Source organism: Gymnoscopelus microlampas, assembly GCF_963454915.1.
Source record: "Gymnoscopelus microlampas genome assembly, chromosome: 15".
NCBI classification, from domain to species: Eukaryota; Metazoa; Chordata; class Actinopteri; order Myctophiformes; family Myctophidae; genus Gymnoscopelus; species Gymnoscopelus microlampas.
In genome coordinates, this window is record NC_139952.1 from 3,680,890 (window position 1) to 3,702,610 (window position 21,721).

Below are 21,721 nucleotides of genomic sequence, written 5' to 3' on the forward strand. Positions count from 1 at the left end.
GAATAGCCCAAAGTGTAAAATAATGCTTTTTAGCTCAAATCTAAAAATGACACAGTTCCAGGTCTTAATGGGTTAAGAAATTGTGAAAATAGCCGATATACAAGCTCATAGATCGGCTATTTTCATGGCTTTCGCGCGACACGCCTTGAAGTCATGGGGATTTCTTAGTTTTTGTCGCATTCCTGAACCAATAATTCGATGCTCAGTAGTAGCCTGGTTCCAGACGAATCTGCCATTGCAAAGAAAATTGCCCTCGGCAGATAAAGGTCTGGCCACTCTCAATAGAGATTTATAGGATTTCTCTCCCTCCGAAGTTGTGAGGGACCAATTAGCCCCCAGTATGCAAATATGGGGCGGGTTTATCACCACAGGGATTTTTTTGATTTTTTTGCCAGGCTAGCTCAGTAGGAGACTCAATTGAGCCTGGTCATAAAACTAATGGTTTAGGAATGCGACAAAAACTAAGAAATCTCCATGAATTGTAGGCTTCATGTGGTGTGTAATTAACTCGTTGAGTGCCCAAATTATTATTATTATTTTTTTTTTCAAAGTAAAAAAAAAGTGCTTAGGAAGCGAGATACAGCCTTTAAGTTATAAGTTAAACAAGGAGTGGATGGAGCTGCAAATCTTCAGATGATGATATCTTGGGTTCAAAAAAGTTTTTTTCTATTTTTTTCAAAAACACGTGAAACACGTTAACACATTGACTGCCAAGGGGTTTTCTAGAAATGGCTTCCCACTGCCAAGGTTTTTGACCATTCTGACTCATTTTTGAGGGCCCACAGAACATTTTGTACTAGGACTATGAAAACATAGAATATCTAAAAAAAAAGCTTAGAATCTCTTCTTTCATCTGAAAGAAAAAGTGAGTTGATACCATGCTCCGTTCTTTAGCTAGAGGAGTTTGAATACAGCTTGGTATGCACCAAAAAGAGGCCTTTTTCTTCAGAAGCTGAGATATGAGCGTTTTAGTAAATGACACACATTTAGAGGCATAACTTGATTTCAAAAGTGTTTCAAATTTATTTCGCGCCTTCATTGATATCAGTCATGTAAACAATACTTGTTTATATAAAAAAAAAAAAAAATGCTTTTGATCGTACATTTATTGCTCTGTTTCGCTCCAAAGTGCTCAATTCAAACAACATTTTTCACTATATATTTTTTTTCTTCATTTTTTTTTTCAAATAATAATAAATAATAATAATTCAAAGTTGATGTGCAACATCAATATATTCATCGAGAGCGTCATTTTCCAAACTTTTTGCCCACACAATTCAAAATCTCAATACTACATTCATAGCAGATCTACAAGCTTGCCTTTTTTTCTCTTATGCCATTTATGACATGAATCTCTAGGGAGTACAACAACAAATTGGTGCTATTAGAGCAAAATAAATAAATAAAAGTAAAACATCTGCCTGGCATGAAGCAGTATGAATAGGCAGGTTGAGGTTGATAGGTTGAACAACATAGTAGCAGCTGCTTCACAAAGTGCTTTCAAAGTCATTTCAAACTAAACGTAACTACATCAAATAATAAATACTAATCATTCAAATCAATAAATTGAGTGCAATCAGTGCAAATAAATACATAAACAAAAATAAGTGTTTATTTTAGGATGAGTTGTTGGAGGAAATCTGCACTCAAACCAACCTCTATGCCTCACAGCAGCCGCGCAGTGACAAGAAGTATGGCAGATCAAAGAAGTGGAAAGCGGTGGATCTAAACGAGCTCAAGCGCTTCCTGGGGCTCTTTCTTCTGACAGGAATCAACCAAAAGCCTGAGCTCGAAATGTACTGGTCCACTGATGAGTACATCGAGGCCGCTGTCTTCCGGAAAGTCATGCCAAGGAACAGGTTCCAGGCCATTTTGAGCAACCTCCACTTCGTGGACAACACCATCCCCCGCCCTGTACCAAAAAAGCCCGAAGACGCAGACAAACTCTGGAGAGTCCGCCCAGTGCTGCAGTCCTTGCTGGCCAATTTCCAGGAGATGTACCTGCCGAGCGTGGACATCAGTCTTGATGAGGGAATGCTGTTGTGGCGGGGACGCCACAGTTCAAGGTCTATGCCCCACAGAAGCCGGTCAAGTACGGCATCAGGTCGTACATTTTGTGTGATTCAGCAACAGGCTACCTCCACAACATGCTGCCATACTGTAAGCGGAAGCAGACACTACCTGCCATCATAACACAACTCTTAGGCAGTTTAGCCGGATGTGGATATAGGCTCTATATGGACAACCTGTACAACTCGGTGGGGACGGCCATTATGCTCCTGGACAAGAAAAATACATACGTCTGCGGGACCCTTCGTAAGAAGCGAGGACAGCCACCAGCCATCGCAGATGTTACCCCTGCAAAGCTGCCACTGGGGTCCACCATCTCTCGCCACTCCAGGGACGTGATGGTACTGGCATGGCGAGCCAAGAAAACAAAAATCGTCACGATGATCTCCACCTTGCACCCTGATGGCATGCTGCCCGTGTCCAGGAAGGAGAAACATCACAGGAAGACTGAGCTCGAACCCGGAGTTCCAGCTGTGAAGGGGATGTCCTGTGAATTATAGAAATAGATCATTACCATAAAATACTTTTTTCTTTCACACACACACACACACACACACACACACACACACACACACACACACACACACGATAATAATTCTTACCTGCACGACCAGCTCCACCAACCGCTCCACCAACTGCTCCCTCCTCCACCTCCTCCTCACCACTAGCATGCGACCCTGTGTAACATAACATATACTTTTTTTTAGATATTATGTCCATCTTTAGCAAAGCATTTATCATCCACAGACCACATGCATATATACACTGAATAAATAAATATGAGAGAATACATTTACCATTACCCTGGTTTTAGCATTTTTTCATTCCTGTGCTATAATTGACAATTCACTCACCCCTAATACCACACACACACAGCTCTTTGAGCTTGTAGATCTGCTATTTTTACACAATAAAAAAAAATCAATAGAGCCTAAACATAATCATCTCATAAGATAGATGCATGCATATACACACACACACACACACACACACACACACACACACACACACACACACACACCTGGTCGCGTATTACTTTCCCTGGTCGCATATTACTTTCCCACGATCTGGCACGATCAGGCTGTGGCCCGTCTTGAGTGACTGTATGTGGCTGTATGTGAGCAACGAACCACAGGTTGAGAACCGCAGCCACATACAGTCACTCAAAACGGGCCACAGCCTGTCGTCTATGTTGCCAGATCGTGGGAAAGTAATACGCAACCAGGTCTATGAAAACGAGCCCACAAGAAGCGAATAGCTGAGTATTAGGCCACATGGGCACTTCAAACATATCTAAAAAAAGGTGAAAATAGTCCATCTACAAGATCACAACCACAATTACCATAATTTCCAAGCAGATTTACAGAAAAACAAGTCCAGTGTGGCTTAGCAGACCTAGCCCTGAAACAGATACAAGCGTCATGTGAACCATGGCTTAGCAAACTGGCAACGCGGGCAACGACGATAGTTTACTTTTCTGCATTGAATCAACTAAACGCACGGTCAGATGAAGTAGTAACGAATACAACTCGATCAAATCAACTTGTAACACATAAAACGATAAAGAAAAGTATGCTTACCACTGGAAAAAAGACTGTTGCCCCGACAGAGCCGCCGCCGGCCGGTTCCCAAGCCGAGCCCTCGGCTCTTGGATAAACTTTTTGAAAATGCACAGAAAGAGGGCTTCGCGCATGCCCCTTTTGTAGGTTTCCGATCTCAGGACACCTGTTATTTTTCCACCGTGGCTTTGATCTGAGGTCACAATAACCTGGATCCAGATCCGAGTGCGAGCATTGACGTGCACACCCTCCCTTCCCCCATAGAGCGGCTGCTGCTATTCGGTGATTACAGGCAGTCAGAGTGCATGGATGCGCGTGCACATTACCAGCGTGGAATGTGATGTGCACACGCTTCCTTTTGTTGACTGCAGCGCAGCTGAGGGAGAGAGAGAGAGAGAGAGAGCGATCGCTCGGATTCAACTTTAGGTTTGCCTGATCACTGCTTTAGATGATGTTTTGTGTGATCACATGTTCAGATTTTTTTATTTTATTTACAAAACAACAATATTGGCGGCGCGATCAGTCAGTTTATCAAAGGGGTAACATGCTGTGTGTTTGTGTTATGATCTGTGGGAAAGGTTGCTGCTGCGGGTGCACGTTACGAGTGCGAGCATTGACGTGCACACCCTCCCTTCCCCCATAGAGCCAGCTGCTTGCTATTCAGTGATTACAGGCAGTCAGAGTGCATGGATGCGCGTGCACATTACCAGCGTGGAATGTGATGTGCACACGCTTCCACAACGAACCTGCCATGCGGCTTTGTTGATTACTGCAGCCCAGCTGAGGCAGAGAGAGAGAGAGAGTGATTACTGGGATTAAACTTTAGATTTGGGACCCCTGATCACTGCTTTAGATGATGTTTTGTGTGATCACATGTTCAGATTTTTTTTTTTTTTTACTTCTACGTCATTTTCATGTAAGAGATTAACCAACAAAGTGCCTGAGGGGTTAATCTAATGTAAACCATTAAAAAGACGTTGGCCCGTAGGACTACGGGCTTGGCACTTAACGGTTGGATTTAACGGCCCGTAGGACTACGGGCTTGGCAGTCAATGTGTTAATGGCACTCAACACCATAGCGCTAAAACACGTGAAACACGCTAATGGCACTCAATGAGTTAATAGAAAATGTGGGTTTTTTTGGGCAAACTACACCTTTAAAGGACAACTTTGTTTTTTCACAACCATGGTTTATATTTTAGCTTGTAATTAAAGTAAATAAAAGATGAGTGTATTTTTTTTTTTCATTTACTGCTTTCTATAGTTTTTGCAATTTTCGCGATATTTTTTTTACAGTGGGCGGGGGCATTCTGTCCGTTGGCTAAATATGTATTTTTTTTTACACAATAACTCTGCGTTTTCTTTATTGGGGCGGTGTAGCCGCCCCCTATAAGTGAGTTTTGGACACCGACCAAAAGATTTGTATACCCCCTAACCCTTCCATTGTTAATGCAAATCGATACTTTTGCAAAGTCAGCCAATCACATTACAACTAGTGTCATCACCACTAACTGTAATGTGATTGGCTGACTTTGCAAATTCAGGACTGTGATTGGCTAGTGAAACACATGACACATGTGCAGCCCTATGAATAGCAGTATGGACTTTAAAATAAGTAATTTATCCTTTTTTTTAAAGTGACTCATGTTGTGATGACCACACACCGCCCACTTCACACTGGGTGTGATTTTTGGGGCTGTGTAGCCGCCCCCTATAAGTGAGTTTTGGACACCGACCAAAAAATTTGTGTACCCCCTAACCCTTCCATTGTTAATGCAAATCGATACTTTTTTCATATCAGCCAATCACATTACAGCTAGTGTCATCACCACTAACTGTAATGTGATTGGCTGACTTTGCAAATTCAGGACTGTGATTGGCTAGCGAAACACATGACACATGTGCAGCCCTATGAATAGCAGTATAGACTTTTAAAAAAGTAATTTTTTTTGTCATGTTGTGATGACCACACACCGCCCACTTCACACTGGGTGTGATTTTTTTTATTATTAATTACAGTAGCTCTTCTAGCCCCCAATAACTCACATCTGGCCATCAAAGACCATGGGACACATGGGATTGTGTAAAAGACATATTTAGCCACCGGACAGAATGCCCCCAAACACTGTAAAAAATCACACCCAGTGTGAAGTGGGTGGTGTGTGGTCAACACAACATGACTCACTTAAAAAAAAAAAAATGTGTTTTTTTAAGTCCATACTGCTATTCATAGGGCTGCACATGTGTCATGTGTTTCGCTAGCCAATCACATTCCTGAATTTGCAAAGTCAGCCAATCACATTACAGCTAGTGGTGATGACACTAGCTGTAATGTGATTGGCTGACTTTGCAAAAGTATAGATTTGCATTGACTGTGGAAGGGTTAGGGTTGTAGACTGCGTTGTAGACTATTGGCCAATCACGGTGCAGGATTGGTCAGTGTCCAAACCTCACTTATAGGGGGCGGTTACACCGCCCCAAAAATATCGCAAAAATTGCAAAAATTATAGAAAGCAGTAAATAAAAAATCACACCCTGTGTGAAGGTAGCGGCGCCTTTGATACATTTTGTCATCGATATGTGTTTATAATGTGTTTATAGCCACGTGTCACGTGAAGCTTGACCAATCACTTTGTTGACGTGTCTGACCAATCAGAACGTTGACGGTGAACACGGACAAAGTCAGGTATAGAGCAGGATCCGCTCTATACCTAAAGGCGCAGCTAAAAAGTAACACTCATCTTTTATTTACTTTAATTACAAGCTAAAATATAGCTGCAAGCAGCAATGAGCGGTTTCGAGAATAATGGCAGACTGGCAGACTGTGACAGAGTGGCAGACTGGCAGACTGGCAGACTTTGACAGAGTGGCAGACTGGCAGACTGTGACAGAGTGGCAGACTGGCAGACTGGCAGACTGTGACAGACTGTGGCAGACTGGCAGACTGGCAGACAGACAGACTGTGGCAGACTGGCAGACTGGCAGACAGACAGACAGTGACAGAGTGGCAGACTGGCAGACTGTGACAGACTGGCAGACTGGCAGACTGTGACAGAGTGGCAGACAGACAAACAGACAGACTGTGACAGAGTGGCAGAGTGGCAGACTGGCAGACAGACAGACAGTGACAGAGTGGCAGACAGACAGACTGTGGCAGACTGGCAGACAGACAGACAGTGACAGAGTGGCAGACTGGCAGACAGACAGACAGTGACAGAGTGGCAGACTGGCAGACAGACAGACAGTGACAGAGTGGCAGACTGGCAGACAGACAGACTGTGACAGAGTGACAGAGTGGCAGACTGGCAGACTGGCAGACAGACAGACAGACAGACAGACAGACAGACAGACAGACAGACAGACAGACAGACAGACAGTGACAGAGTGGCAGACTGGCAGACAGACAGACAGTGACAGAGTGGCAGACTGGCAGACAGTGACAGAGAGAGAGAGAGAGAGAGAGAGAGGGAGAGGGAGAGGGAGAGGGAGAGGGAGAGAGAAGGTGAGAGAGAGAGAGAGAGAGAGAGAGAGGCAGACTGGCAGACAGACAGACAGACAGTGACAGAGTGGCAGACTGACAGACAGACAGTGACAGAGAGAGAGAGAGAGGGAGAGAGAGAGAGAGAGAGAGAGAGAGAGAGAGAGAGGGAGAGAGGGAGAGAGGGAGAGAGGGAGAGAGAGAGAGAGAGAGAGAGAGAGAGAGAGAGAGAGAGAGAGAGAGAGAGAGAGAGAGAGAGAGAGAGAGAGAGAGAGAGAGAGAGAGAGAGAGAGAGAGAGAGAGAGAGAGAGAGAGAGAGAGAGAGAGAGAGAGAGAGAGAGAGAGAGAGAGAGAGAGGCAGTGAGAAAGAGAGGCAGTAAGAGAGAGAGCGAGAGAGAAGAAGTGAACATGCATTAATTAACAAAGTCATGATTTTTGTTCAGTAAATTATATTTGGACCGGTTAAATTGAGGTTTGAACCAGGGACCTATAGACTTGTGGGTAGACAGTGTAAAGGATAAGGATAATTCCAGGTCCGTTCATGAAAGTCCTTGCGGTCTTGTTTCCAATGAGGGCCTGTGAGCAATTAGGGGTTAAGAGTCTTGCTCAGGGACAAATTTCATTTCATCGACACATTTGCTGGCCTGGCCTGGAATCGTACCTGGGGCAACCAGGGCCTCTGGCTCCCTAGGTGGGCTCACTAACCACTCAGCTATGGCCACAGTACAGACTGAGCCATTGGATAGACAGAATTGGATTTCATATGTGGTAAGTTATCATACAGCATGGGTTGCTTATTATATACATACAAGCTCATAACGAGTCACATTGTAGATCGGCTGTATGTGGTTACTGTAGGTGTTGTATTAATAATTACATCTGCAAAGTAACAAGTAACTAAAGCTGTCATCTGCTGTAATTGCAGTAGAGTAGAGTAGTAAAGTAAAAGTACCTAAAAATTGTACTGTGCATGTGGCAGGTGTGATTGGTGATGAGTGAGAGGGGTGGATCCAATCCATGGGAATAGGGGGAATTCCAAATGATGATCACCTCAACGCATTGTTGGGGACAGGGATCGAACCAGCGACCTATGGATTCACAGGCTGCCTCTCTTCTCATTGAGCTAGAGATATGGCCTCCCTGATGGTGTCTGTTGACACTCTCACACTCTACTGGTGGAGCTATTGAATCGACAGCATCAGATAGTGAGAAAGGAGAATCCAACAACACAAAACAAAAGGGCAAATGAATTACGTCATACATTGAAAATAACTACTTTCAAGTATGCATTTCTCGTTATCTTTAACAATTGCACATGCATTGATACAGTCATGTTGTGTGCAATGCAATTGAGTTGAGGTCTGCATGAGGTGAGATTTGAACCAGCGACCCTGTGGTATCAAGGCAGATGATTAAGCCATTGGGCCAACAGACCCGAACTGATGAAAAAGGAGTTCACACACATGACACACTTTCACGCAAATTGCTCAGAAATGCTGGATTTAAATGTTTTTCAAACTGCTCAAAATTGCAGACAATCTAAGGGCGGAGCTTACTGGTCAAAGTGATAGATATGTTCCTCATTGATACAGTCATGTTGTGTGCAATGCAATTATAATGAAGTCTACCTGAGGTGGGATTCGAACCAGCAACCTTGTGGTTTCAAGGCAGATGATTAAGCTATCAAGCTATTGAACCTACACACCTGAACTAGTGAAAAAGGAGTTCAAACACATGACACACTTTCACGCAAATTGCTCAGAAATCCTGGATTTAAATGTTTTTCAAACTGCTCAAAATTGCAGACAATCTAAGGGCAGAGCTTACTGGTCAAAGTGATACATGTGTTCCTCATGAGTCAAGGCACATGTGTAAGCAGGTTTAACGGCTGTCGGCCAAACGAGGCATGACTTTTGCCTGTTTAAAGTTTGCATTTTCAAAAAATTGCTATAGCGCCCCCCTTTGACCAATTGGAGTAAGATTGGTTTCAGTGATACTTGGAATGACCTTCTACAATATTGCAAAGTGTCAAACAAATGCAAGTCTGCATGTATGTTTTAGGGGCAGATGAATAATTGTCATAAAACTGCAATTTTCATTGGCTTATAAAAAGCTTAACGTTTTCACTTATGGAAAATCTGCTTGCTCACGTCTGTCGGCATTGGTCATTCATTGATACAGTCATGTTGTGTGCAATGCAATTGAGTTGAGGTCTGCATGAGGTGAGATTTGAACCGGCGACCCTCTGGTATCAAGGCAGATGATTAAGCCATTGGGCCAACAGACCCGAACTGATGAAAAGGGAGTTCACACACATGACACACTTTCACGCAAATTGCTCAGAAATAGTGGATTTAAATGTTTTTCAAACTGCTCAAAATTGCAGACAATCTAAGGGCGGAGTTTACTGGTTAACAATTGCACATGTATTCATTGATACAGTCATGTTGTGTGCAATGCAATTATAATGAATTCTACATGACGTGGGATTCGAACCAGGAACCCTGTGGTTTCAAGGCAGATGATTAAGCCATTGGGCCAACAGACCTGTACTAGTGAAAAGGGAGTTTACACACATGACACACTTTCACGCAAATTGCTCAGAAATCCTTGGTTTAAATGTTTTTCAAACTGCTCAATATATTTCGGAATGGAAACTAGTGGAAAATAGTCGATCTACAAGCTCACAACGCGTTGCTATCTAAAAAGGTGTGAGATTGTAGATCGTCTATTTTCACAAGAAAGTATGTCATACATAAAAAACAACTACTCTCAAAAGCATTTCGTGTTATTGTCTAAACATTGCACATGTCTGAATTAACAGGGTCATGTTTTGTACAATGCAATTTAAATGTGAACTGTAATAAGTGGGATTCGAACCAGGGACCTTTGGCACATGAGACTCACACTCTACTGGTGGAGCTATCCAATACACAGCCTTAGACAGTGAAAAGGGAGAATCCAACAAAACAAAACAAAAGCGCGAATGAAGTACGTCATACATTGAAAATAACTACTTTCAAGTATTCATTTCTCGTCATCTTTAACAATTGCACATGTATTCATTGATATAGTCATGTTGTGTGCAATGCAATTATAATTAAGTCTACCTGAGGTGGGATTCGAACCGGCTACCCTATGGTTTCAAGGCAGATGATTAAGCGCTCAAGCTATTGAACCAACACACCTGAACCTGTGAAAAAGGGCCTCAAACATGTATTTGACACAGTTTCATGCAAATTGCTCAGAAATCCTGGATTTAAATGTTTTTCAAACTGCTCAAAATTGCAGACAATCTAAGGGCAGAGCTTACTGGTCAAAGTGATACATGTGTTCCTCATGAGTCAAGGCACATATGTAAGCAGGTTTAACGGCTGTCGGCCAAACGAGGCATGACTTTTGCCTGTTTAAAGTTTGCATTTTCAAAAAATTGCTATAGCGCCCCCCTTTGACCAATTGGAGTAAGATTGGTTTCAGTGATACTTGGAAGGACCCTCTACAATATTGCAAAGTGTCAAACAAATGTGAGTCTGCATGTATGTGTTAGGGGCAGATGAATAATTTAAAAAAAGCTGCAATTTTCATTGGCTTATAAAAGCTTAACGTTTTCACTTATGGAAAATCCGCTAAGTTACGTTTGTCGGCATTGGTCCAAAGTTCATGTGTATACAGTTTCGTACAGATTGCTCATAAATCCCAGGAGGAGTAGGCTTTTTACTGCTTTTTACTGCTTTTCATAGAATTCGAAATGGTGGGAGATCTAAAGGTCAGAGGTCAAAAGTCAAACAGCGAAAGTTGTTAGGCATGAGGAGACGCATGTGTGTATCGAAGTTTCATGGCTGTAGGTCGAACAGGGCATGAGCTGTACCTGTTCAAAGTTGGCATGTTCAATTGAGTGCTACAGCGCCACCCTTTGGCCAATGGTTGTGAGTTTCGGGTTTTCGCCGTTTGGCATAGCCCTCTACCATATTGCCGAATTTCATAAGAAGTGACCAGGCGGTTAGGCCAGAACTGGCAAAAACGGCGGAAGAATAATAATAATAATAATAATGAAAGCCAAGGAATGTAATAGGGTTCGAAGCCTTACAGGCTCTCGAAACCTAAATATAAACCTTGGTTGTGAAAAACCAAAGTTGTCCTTTAACTCATTTTCTGCCAATAACGCATATATGCGTTCTATAGAATCCATCACTTGCCTGCCAATAACGCATATATGCGTTTTTAGAAAAAAAGAAATATATAAATTGACCCAAAGACCAAGGAGATATGATTTTTCGAAGATCTAGACTCCTATCCACTTCCTTGTTAACTTAAAACGTAAAAATTCTGTATCTCGGCTCCTGAGTACTTTTTTAATTTCAATGAAAAATCTCTGGCAGACAACTGCAAAAAATCTGAAATAACTCTGGCAGGTTAAGTGTTAATTGACCAAAAAAACATAAAAAGTTGACATATGGACAGTATACATATATATTTGCCAGACCCAGGGGGTCGGCCTACATGAGGCTTTGTCGGTCTGTCCTTCTTTCCCTCTTTTCTGTCCCTCTTTTCCTCTGCACACACGTCATGCGAAGTCCGGCCATTCAGATTTCAACCACTAGGGGTCTGGCAGTACCAGGTCTCCTGGTTCTATTTTTTACTACTACTCATACTCATGTACCAACCAGAGGTATTAATGCTAAACGTCTGTGTCTGTGTGTCCGTCCAGGCGTCCGTGTTGGAGAACCTCCGCCTGGCCGTCCGCTCTCAGCTGGGCTTCACCTCCCTCCGCCTTCCCTCGTCCTCCTCGTCGTCGAGCCGCCGTGGCGGCGGCGGCAACCTCTGGAGACGTCTGTTCCGCCTGTCCCGCTCCCGCCGGTCGGGCTCCCTGGCGCTGGTCTCCTCCGGCGACCCGGAGGACGGCACCGCTGCCGGAGGAGTGGCCGGGAGCGGCGGCGGCGGCGTCACCGGGAGTGGCCGGCGCGGCCCGCTGCCGCTGGACTCTGACGACACGGACACGGAGAGCGACCGAGGAGGAGGAGGAGGGGGAGGGGCGAGGGACGGGGAGAGAGCACGGGAGAGAGGCGGGGGAGCGGCGTCGGCGGGAGGCCCGGTGGCGCCGCCTCTCCCCCAGAAAACGCCCCCGGCCGTGGCGGTGGAAGCCATCGTCTCGGTGACGTCGACGACCACCAGGGACCCGGCCGGGTCTTCTCCCCCCGCCGCCGCCGCCGGCCCCACCGCGGTGGTGGTGGCGGCGGTGGCATCGGCGCCGCCCCCCCGCGGTCCCGCTTCGAACGCCGCGCCCCCCTCGCAGCACCACGCGGCGGCCGCGCCGCCCCCCGCCGCGGGCGGCGGTCAGCTGAGCTCTGCGCTGGGCCGCCTGGCCCGCAGCCTGGCCTGGGCTCGCTGGCTGCGCCCCGCCCACAACAACCACCACCAGCAGCAGAACACCAGCCCGCTGCGCCACCTAGCGGACAGCAACGGCAACAACGGCGGCGCCGCGGAGAGGAGAGCCAGCCGAGACGACGAGGACGACGTGGAGCTCCTCATCCCGCCGGCGTCCTCCGACTCTGACTCCGCCTCCTCGTCGTCCTCGTTGGCGGGCGCCAACGAGGTCTGCCGGCCCCTGCTGCCGCCGGAGCCCCGCCCCGCCTCCTCTTCCTCCTCAGGCCACGCCCAGCGGCATCATCATCATCATCACCACCACCACCACCAGCGCAACGGTGGCGGCAGCAACAGGGACGGGCCGTGTGAGCGCTGTGGGAAGGTCCACACGGCTCAGATCCCCGCCCAGTGTCTGGAAGCCCACAGTGATGACGAGCTGCTGCTGCTCTGCTAATGAAGACTGGAGTAAACACTCAGCTTTTTACTAACCCACTCAAACACACTGTGGTTTTCCCCCCTAATGAATGAGTCCTGTCTGGTCCGTCCTTTAAATGCGGCCCCCCCTCCCCCTCCCCCTTTTTGCTGGAGAGTGGAACCATTGTGACGTCAAATACGGTTCCATCCCTCGGTACGAACGGCTAAAATCGAACCTTTTTTCATTTCAAGGGCCCCCCGGTTTGATCTCTGGGACCCCAATTTACACTCTGAGAGTGTCCACATGGAACCAAATAGACCTGTGAGGGTCCATTTGGTTCCATGTGCACACTCGGAGTTATAGACCTGTAAGGGTCCATTTGGTTCTGGTTGTAAACTCGCGAGTTACAGACCTGTAAGGGTCCATTTGGTTCTAGTTGTAAACTCTCAGAGTTATAGAGCTGTAAGGGTCCATTTGGTTCCATTTGTACTCTCAGAGTACATTTGGACCCCTGGGGGTCCCCGAACACAAAGTTAGAAGACCTAAAGAAAAACCACATCACAACAATCCCACAGGTTGAATGGAAAGACTGGTTTCTGTTCACTGACTGACTCACTGGGCTCTGGTTCTGCTTGTTTTCCTGCATTATTTCAACTCTGGAACGATGGCCAAAATGACCTTCGACCCCGTCGGTACGGCTACACGAACACGGTCACTTATTTCTCTGCTGGTCCGTCCTTTTACTATGGTCCCCCCTCTTGTTGCTGGGCGGGTGGGGGGGAACCATCGGTGACTGGGACCTTTCCTCCCCCCCCTCCCCCCCGTGGTACGATCACCTGTGTAACACGGTGACGAAACAGTCATAAATTACGAACAAAACTGGTACGCTTTTTGGACCTGGTACTGTTTACTGGACCTGGTACTTATTGGTCCGACTGGGGAGGTTTCTCTCTTCCCTCTTTACCCAACCGTCCCTAGACGGCTGTACCTGCTGTCTACTGCAACAACAAAAAAAAGAAACATCCAGAAAATATGAATAATACTGATCCTGGTCTACTAGTCCACTGGTCCAGTGTTTCCCCAAACGTTTTTTGCTCGAGACCCCAGGAGGGAAATTTGATGTCTCTTGGAACTTGTAAAAAATAATTATCATGAATGAAACACTTAAGGCCTATTTAATGGTGAAAATAGCCTTGTAGGTCGGCTATTTTCACGATTTCTTGCGGTTTGTTTATTTATTTATTTATTTTTTATTCTGAAAATGATTCTAATACATTCTTTTTTTGCCCCCCGCCCCCAAAATATTATGGGGATTCTTTTTTTTAAATATATTTTGAAAATCTTATGAAATAATGATTCATATTTTTTTTGTAGGAAACGAGGGTAAAAACAAAGGGATTTTTACTCGTGACCCCACGAAAATTGGTCCTCGACCCATAAGTGGGTCCCGACCCACTGTTTGGGAAACACTGTACTAGTACTAGTCCAGTGGTTTAACCCATTAAGACCTGAGGCCGATTCTACTATCCTAATAGGTTGCTATATCAGCGGTGCTATGAACCTTCTCATGTCAACCTCCACAATGATATTTATTTGTCCGCCGACCCCCCCCATCTTAAAACATTTTGTTCCAGGGACCCCCCCAGAAGTAAAGATTTAAAAAATGTTCGCTTTAAAAAAAAATACATATATTCAAAGAGTTGCACACATTTTCAAGATTTTTCAAAAAACTGCAGATCTACAAGCTCATAGCGTGGCACGAAGTGACTCGCTATGAGCTTGTAGATCTGCTATTTTTGAATAGCCAAAGTATGAAATAATGGTTTATGTGGTTAAAATAATTGATGCTATATTAACTACTTTTGCCCCCCCCCCGCCCAAGGACGCGCTAAAATCTAAAATGACACAGATGCTGTCCTGGTTTTAATGGGTTAATGGTACTTGTTCACTGGACTACTAGTCGACTAGTCCAGCGGTTCTATTTATTTGGTTCGTTACATTTTTGGTACTCAGATGAGCTGGTGTGAGTGTGTATATTTATTACTATTATTATTATTGATATTAATTTCAGTAGCTGGTACCTGAGATGCATGTCCCAGTTGTCTTGTGCTCTATATTATTATTATTATTGTTATTATTTTTTGTTAAGTGATAAAAAGGTGTTTAAACAGCAGAGATGCCGCGCCGCCTGTTATAAAGCAAGGATGATGCAATGATGTCACCACGATTTTATCCGACAGAATGTCACTGATGACAAAATTATCAATTTAGAAATAAGACTTTTTATTTATGTGGGAAAGAGATTGAAACGGAGAATGTTTCTTCCGTTCACTTCTTTAAAAAAAAAAAGAAAACTGTAAACAAAATTGTGGCATAAGCATAAATGTTGAGAATTCTGTTGTCTGTGATAATAAATATTGAAATGAGCTGAACACATTCAGTTTGCTTTTAAATGGACTGATATGTATCAATAATGAATTCAATCAATGCGTCTGTCACAGGATGGACAAACATACTGACAGAAGCCTGGCTTCTCTCGATCTTTTCTATTGATTAGTCACCCCATATTCTATTTTGTCGATACACCGTATTCTAGTTTTTGGTCGCATTCCTAAGCCAATGAATTGATGATCGGCAGCGGTTCCGGTATGAGACACACAAGCCAAATTCCAATACCGAAAATCCCCCCCTCGCCCCCCCGCCACTCACTCGTTGCGCATCTCTCTCACACTCACACACACACACACACACACACACGCAGTGTAAAGTAACTGAATAGACCGCAACAAGCCACTGGCTTTATTGTGTTGTATGATATGAAGCATAATACAATTTTCATTGTAATATATTGTGCACACATATTCTGTCTCAAAAGCTGATAGTTTCTCTTCGTGCATGCCTCAATGCAGTGCACGGCCTACTATAAATGACTGTGACAAAGATTATGTTAACATTGTTAACTTCTGGGATGAAGAAAAATAAAATAAAACGGGTGGAAAACGGAACGCTCGTCCTAAAACACACTGCCCCATTTTTTTTCGCGGGCCGAGGCCGCCGGATTAGACCCGGGGCGAAGGTGTTTTAGGACGAGAGGTGCGCGAGCAGCGCGATGGAGAAGAAGGACCCGCCGATATTTCCTTTTTGCTTGATATTGTTTGATGGCGAAACAATCATGACTGATACACATGAAAGAAGACCCTTCACAGCTAATAGAGAATTTCACATTTTAAGAATCGGTTCAGAATTGAACGAGGACGGCTATAGTTAAATGTGAACCTGTTTCTGCTATAAATATGCATCCACCGTTCTGCGCGCCCCTCGGCTGCGACGTTTCCTTTTTGCCACGCATCTACACTTCATGGAATACATTTTTGTACTGGGGTTCTGGGGACTGTACGAGCAAGAAGAGGGACAGGTCAGCAAACTTACATAAATGTAAGTTTGCTCATCCTGGCGCTTCATTCACTATTTCAGGAATAAATGGCTTTGCACAACAATGTTAACTATAAAGATAACGATGTGGCCATCCACATTGATGAATTGTCTATTCTTATATTCTGTATTATTCTATACCTGCATATTATTCTATGCATGTATATTTTCATCCACGTCTCTGGTCGAGCTGTGTGATCGCGGAATTTGCCGTCGCTTTGAAATGACGCAGAGTGCAGTCCGATCCTTTGAGGGAAACCGCTCGACCACTCTGTCCTCGCAAATAATCCTCGGCTCCTCGCAGGGGCGGGGCTTAGGCGCGAGTGGAGGAAGCGAGGAGAGTGACCGAGCTTTGGGGAATGGAATTCAGCTAAAGAGTCTCCTTTGTGTCTCATACTGAACCAGCCACCGCTGGTCATCAAATTATTGGCTTAGGAATGCGACAAAAAACTAAAAAATATGGGGTGACTAATCGATAGAAAAAAAGTAATTTTTTGGGTGAACTAACCCTTTAAGGCGCAGAGTATCGGTGAGGGTCAAGTTCAACCACATAGTCCACAAAAGGTTGCTTCACAGGTAGGTCCATGAGGAAAGCAAAAAGGTCCAACAAGGCCAACTTCTTTAGGTGGGCGAAACCAGTATAGTCGCTGCCGGGCCTTTTTCCTCTCGTGGCGTGTGTGTGTGTGTGTGTCGCTTGAGCTCCTCCATGTAGTAGGCCTACTCCAAGGAACTTGAACTCGCTGACCCTTTCCACTGCAGCTCCATCGATGAAGACGGGGCCCATGCTCTCTCTTCGGCCCTCCTGAAGTCCACCATCAGCTCCTTGGTCTTGTCGACGTTGAGGGTGAGTTTTTTTTTTTTTTTTTACTATTTTTAACCCATTGAGACCTGAAGCCGATTCTACATGTCTCCTAAATCTCAACAGTATTCTGAAAAACGTATGTTTCTATATCAGTGGTGCTCAATCTTTTTCATGTCAAGGACCCCCAAAATTATATGCATTTGGCCGCGGACTCCCATGAAAATATTTTGTTCCAGGGACCCCCCAGAAGCAAATATTTGAGTTAAAAATGTTCGCTTTAAAAATATATATATTCAGAAGATTTGCACACATTTTCACGATTTTTCAAAAATAGCAGATCTACAAGCTCGCTTGTATCTATTTTTGAATAGCCCAAAGTGTAAAATAATGCTTTTTAGCTCAAATCTAAAAATGACACAGTTCCAGGTCTTAATGGGTTAAAAACCTTTTTCAAATAGTTCAAAAAGACTAGTCGATCTACATCGACACGTTGTGAGCCTGTAGATGGATTGATTCCATGTTTGTTTGCTGTATGGGTTGTACTGTATTATGTGCAGTAGTAGGTCTACAGTATATGGTGTCCATTTTCTTACCAAGACCATACTCACACGGCGGCCATATTGGAATTTAACATTGAAAGTGCCGCCACCCGGGGTGGCTACTTTCATTGACTTCATAGAAACATGGCCGCCGTGTGAATATGGTCTATGGGCTGATGGATGGCACTCAGACCTCCACCAGCTTCTCTGCCTATCAGCTGATAGGCCTACTGCCTACTTATAGCCAACATGGGCAAAACCTGCATTTAGTGATGCCGTTTTTTGCACTAAATATTCTAAATGTTTGCGTCTAAAGAGCCTCAACGTCCGCCTGTCAAGTGTGCAAGCCTTTTCCGTTCTTTATGGACTTTAATGCTGGCCTCTTGTAACCATCTTTAGCCTTAAGTCTTAAGCAATATTTTTGTTTTTGTTTTATATTTTCAAAAACATTTCAATTGCGTTCGAAAATAGCTTGTTGTTTGATGGCTCTCAACATGTTGCATACCGACGTGTTGTGAGCTTGTACATTTTTGAAAACTTTTGAAAATGTAATGACATTCCCAAAATAGGAACACCAGGGTTAGTTAAAACACCAAGTCGTTAAAATAATAATAAAACATGAACATATATATTTTTAATTTTCATTACAGATATTGAACCGCAGAAGAAAGAAATGCAACTCACCCGGCATGGCCAACTTGAAGCGGCACTATGAAACTTTTTTTATGAATAAAATGTAATTGTGTCTGTATGGTAGATTATGCTAATATATAAACTTATGCAATTGGGTCGGTTGTATTTTGTTTCCCTGCTCTTCTTTTCAGATTGTGTCATGTCTCACCAATAGACACAGAATCTGACTCAAATGCATTACTTGTGCAGGAAACCGGGTTCAAATTTGCATGTGTGCGTGCTGTTTTAGGCACTATTGGGAAATTGTAGCATTTTTAAAATACAGTTGTTACAGTTGTTATAGAGCAGGGTGGACTCCCATGTCTCATCTGCTGGATCCCGAGGGGCTTAGGCTTTGGGGTTTGATTGACCGTGATAGTTGAACACCCAGACAAAAACTTTCATTTGTATCGTCCACCGTCCAAATAGACTCAGGTTTGCTGGTTTAAATGTGAACCCTGAACCCTACAAATCACGCGTGAATTAACACATGGCAGCATATGATTCTATTTTTTCTCAAGTCGAATGGGAAATGCATTTGTCTCATCAGCAAAAGCTGCACAGTGTAGAAAGGCTATACTTGAAAAGACACTCTCCGACAAAACCCCACAGCATTTCATATGAATTCTGCCGAGAAAAAGAATAAAGTAACTGAATATTTTTGCAATGTTTTAAGTATTGTATTTGTCTCATCAGCAACAACTTCACAACGATGGTGTGGTCCTGACAAACCACACAATATCACTACACCTTTCTAACTGAGAGTGAACTGAAAGAAGCAGAGGGGGCTTTTTGGTTCAGCTTCTGAAATTCAGGATCAGGCTCTGGAACGATGTGTCTCGCAGTCGACCAAATTTCCTGTTCAGGGATCCAGCTCTGGTTTTGCACCTACAAGATTTCCACCCAACAGTGATGATATGGTGCTCTCTCGTACACATACACACCGATGTGGTGTGACCCCTCTCACATACTGATACTAGCAGTCACAGGGATAACATAATAGGCTCTATGCACAGCAGCCATATTGGGAATGAATTGGGCCCCTTCCTTCACAGGTGTTACCAATGACACTAATTAAGGCTCTGTTCCATTTAGTGTGGCATAGTGGTTGGTTGTCTTATTTTCAAGGACCCCCATAACGCTGAGAGTGTACAAATGGAACCAAATGGACCCGTAAGGGTCCATTTGGTTCCATTTGTACACTCTCAGAGTTACACACCCACCATAAGGGGCCATTTGGGAACCAAAATGGAGTGTTTCTAGTGAGCCAACATGCACGATATCAGCACCCTGACCAGAATGGAACAGCGCCTTCATTAGTATCATTGGTAACACCTGTGAAGGATGTAAGAAGAGGCCCAATTTCTTTGCAATATGGCTGCTGTGCATAGAGCCTATTCCTGTTATGTCACACATTATATTGTTGCTGTTGTTGTTTACCCTGCACATGAAACAATTTGGATTGGATATACACATCGCTTCATCTTTTTTCCAACTATGTGTCTGTACCAAGGGGCAAGTCTTGGATATTTACGATGAGCCCAACACGGAGGCTTATGAATGGCCAGAGTGGCGCTGTTTTACCCTGCGCCGACCTGCGGTGTCAGAAAGAATTTATTTTAACGCAAGTGAATGGGTTTTTAGACAAACTTTAGACTAGATTTTCTTACCGTAATAAAAATTGTCATAAATTCTATATGCTTCCAGTCGCTAGTTTAAAGTCTCCTTTCAATCATCAGGATATGCGTTTTGCTAAATTATGGTCCCATTTATTTTAAAATTGACGATAAAGTAGGCTATTCTCTAGGAGGGGCGGGATGATTTGATTGGCAAGCTACACAACCAATAGCATTCATTCCCCGCCCCCGCTCTTGATTGACAAGCTACCCAACCAATAATGGTCTGGTCTCATTCTGCAGGATATGACGCGATATGACGCGATATTGAAAGATGGCGGACCTACAGTCTTGGAACAATCGGCTTCATTTTCGGTCTGTAGAAAGCAGGGGAGTGGCTTTGTCCATCTCATTTATACAGTCTATGGTCTGTACCCATGAAGATTGACCACTAAATGCTCTGTGTCTCAGTGGCCAAGAGGAACCATATCATGTTCTCTGCCTCAATGTTCACCGTTTCTGATGCTGTCAATGCACTGAATGGGACATCATCGCGTTTAGTCAGACGATTGAATGATCTCGGTGAGATACTGACCTACCCACGTTTAATCAGACTGTTGATTGGGTCTAATCAAGAGATGCTGACCTACTGACGGAGGTGTTTTGTATAAAGTATATTGTTTCGGACCGTGTCGGAGGCGCGCCGTCTCAAGCGAACTGTAGCCACGAGAGGCACCACCGAGCGAGCTAAAGCGAGCGAGTTGCCGTGCCGAACGTTGCGACGTTCGCTTGAGCCGACCCAGCGCCATCTGAGTTATGTACCGATAGGCACAGAATCGTAAATCATGATTGGTCTGTATCTCACCAATCAATAGTCTGATTGCACGTGGGTAGGTCAGTATCTCACCTACTCAGACCATTCAATCGCCTGATTACACGTGATAATGTCCCATTCAGTAGTAGTAAGTAGTAGTAATCATTTATTTTGGTCATAACAGGACAAATTCAATGTATTCATTATATCATATCATATCCAAACATATGGGTTAGACCAAAAAGGTGTAGGCTGAAGCCAATGGCTTATTTATCCTTTTCACATCCCAAAAAATGTACGTACAGTAAAGGAAAAAAAAACAACAACAAGAAAACAAGAAAAAAGCAAACAAACAAACGAGAAAAAAAAGAGAAGATTAACACAACAGAGATCAAATTTCATTCAATATCCATATATAACACTATAGTAATCAATTTGAATAATACTTTATAATACATAATTATAGCACATAATGATTATGCAATTAAACAGTGCATTGATAGTATCAGAAGCCAGTGCAATGTTCAATGTTCAAGCTGGAGGAAGCCCAGATGATTGTGTGCTGTTTATTTACACAACCGCTGTGAAATCCATGTCACTCACCCCCAGTTCCTCAAATGTTTATATTTCAACAGCTTTCTGTGGAACTAGACCATACCCGTCGGGGGATATGAGCACAGAAAGTATTATGCAGTTTGGGTTATGCACTGTGCACAGATAGTATATCAGGGATGAAAAGTGAGTGTTGTACCTGCAACAGCTCAAATAGGCGAGCGAGTCCCCACACAAACACACACGGCCAGCTGGACCGACCCGCACGCGTCCCGTCGCCGCTTAAGCATGACATTTCAATTATTTTATTACAAAAATATTGCAAGAAATTGAAGCCACCAGGTCATTATATGACCAATCTATGTACAGTAGGCCTATAGAATATATACTGCTCAAAGAAATGTAGGG

The 21,721-nt window shown here is 44.0% G+C and overlaps 1 protein-coding gene across 1 annotated transcript in view; it reads left to right on the forward strand.

The window, feature by feature from the left end:
* lrp12 (low density lipoprotein receptor-related protein 12) overlaps positions 1-13,078 on the forward strand; it is a 30,356-nt gene extending 17,278 nt beyond the window's left edge. The window contains exon 11 of the mRNA XM_084081198.1: positions 11,816-13,078. Within this exon, the coding sequence (XP_083937324.1) occupies positions 11,816-12,925 (1,110 nt within the window). The 3' untranslated portion in view covers positions 12,926-13,078. The remainder of the gene's footprint in view (positions 1-11,815) is intronic.
* The last annotated feature ends 8,643 nt before the right edge of the window (positions 13,079-21,721 follow it).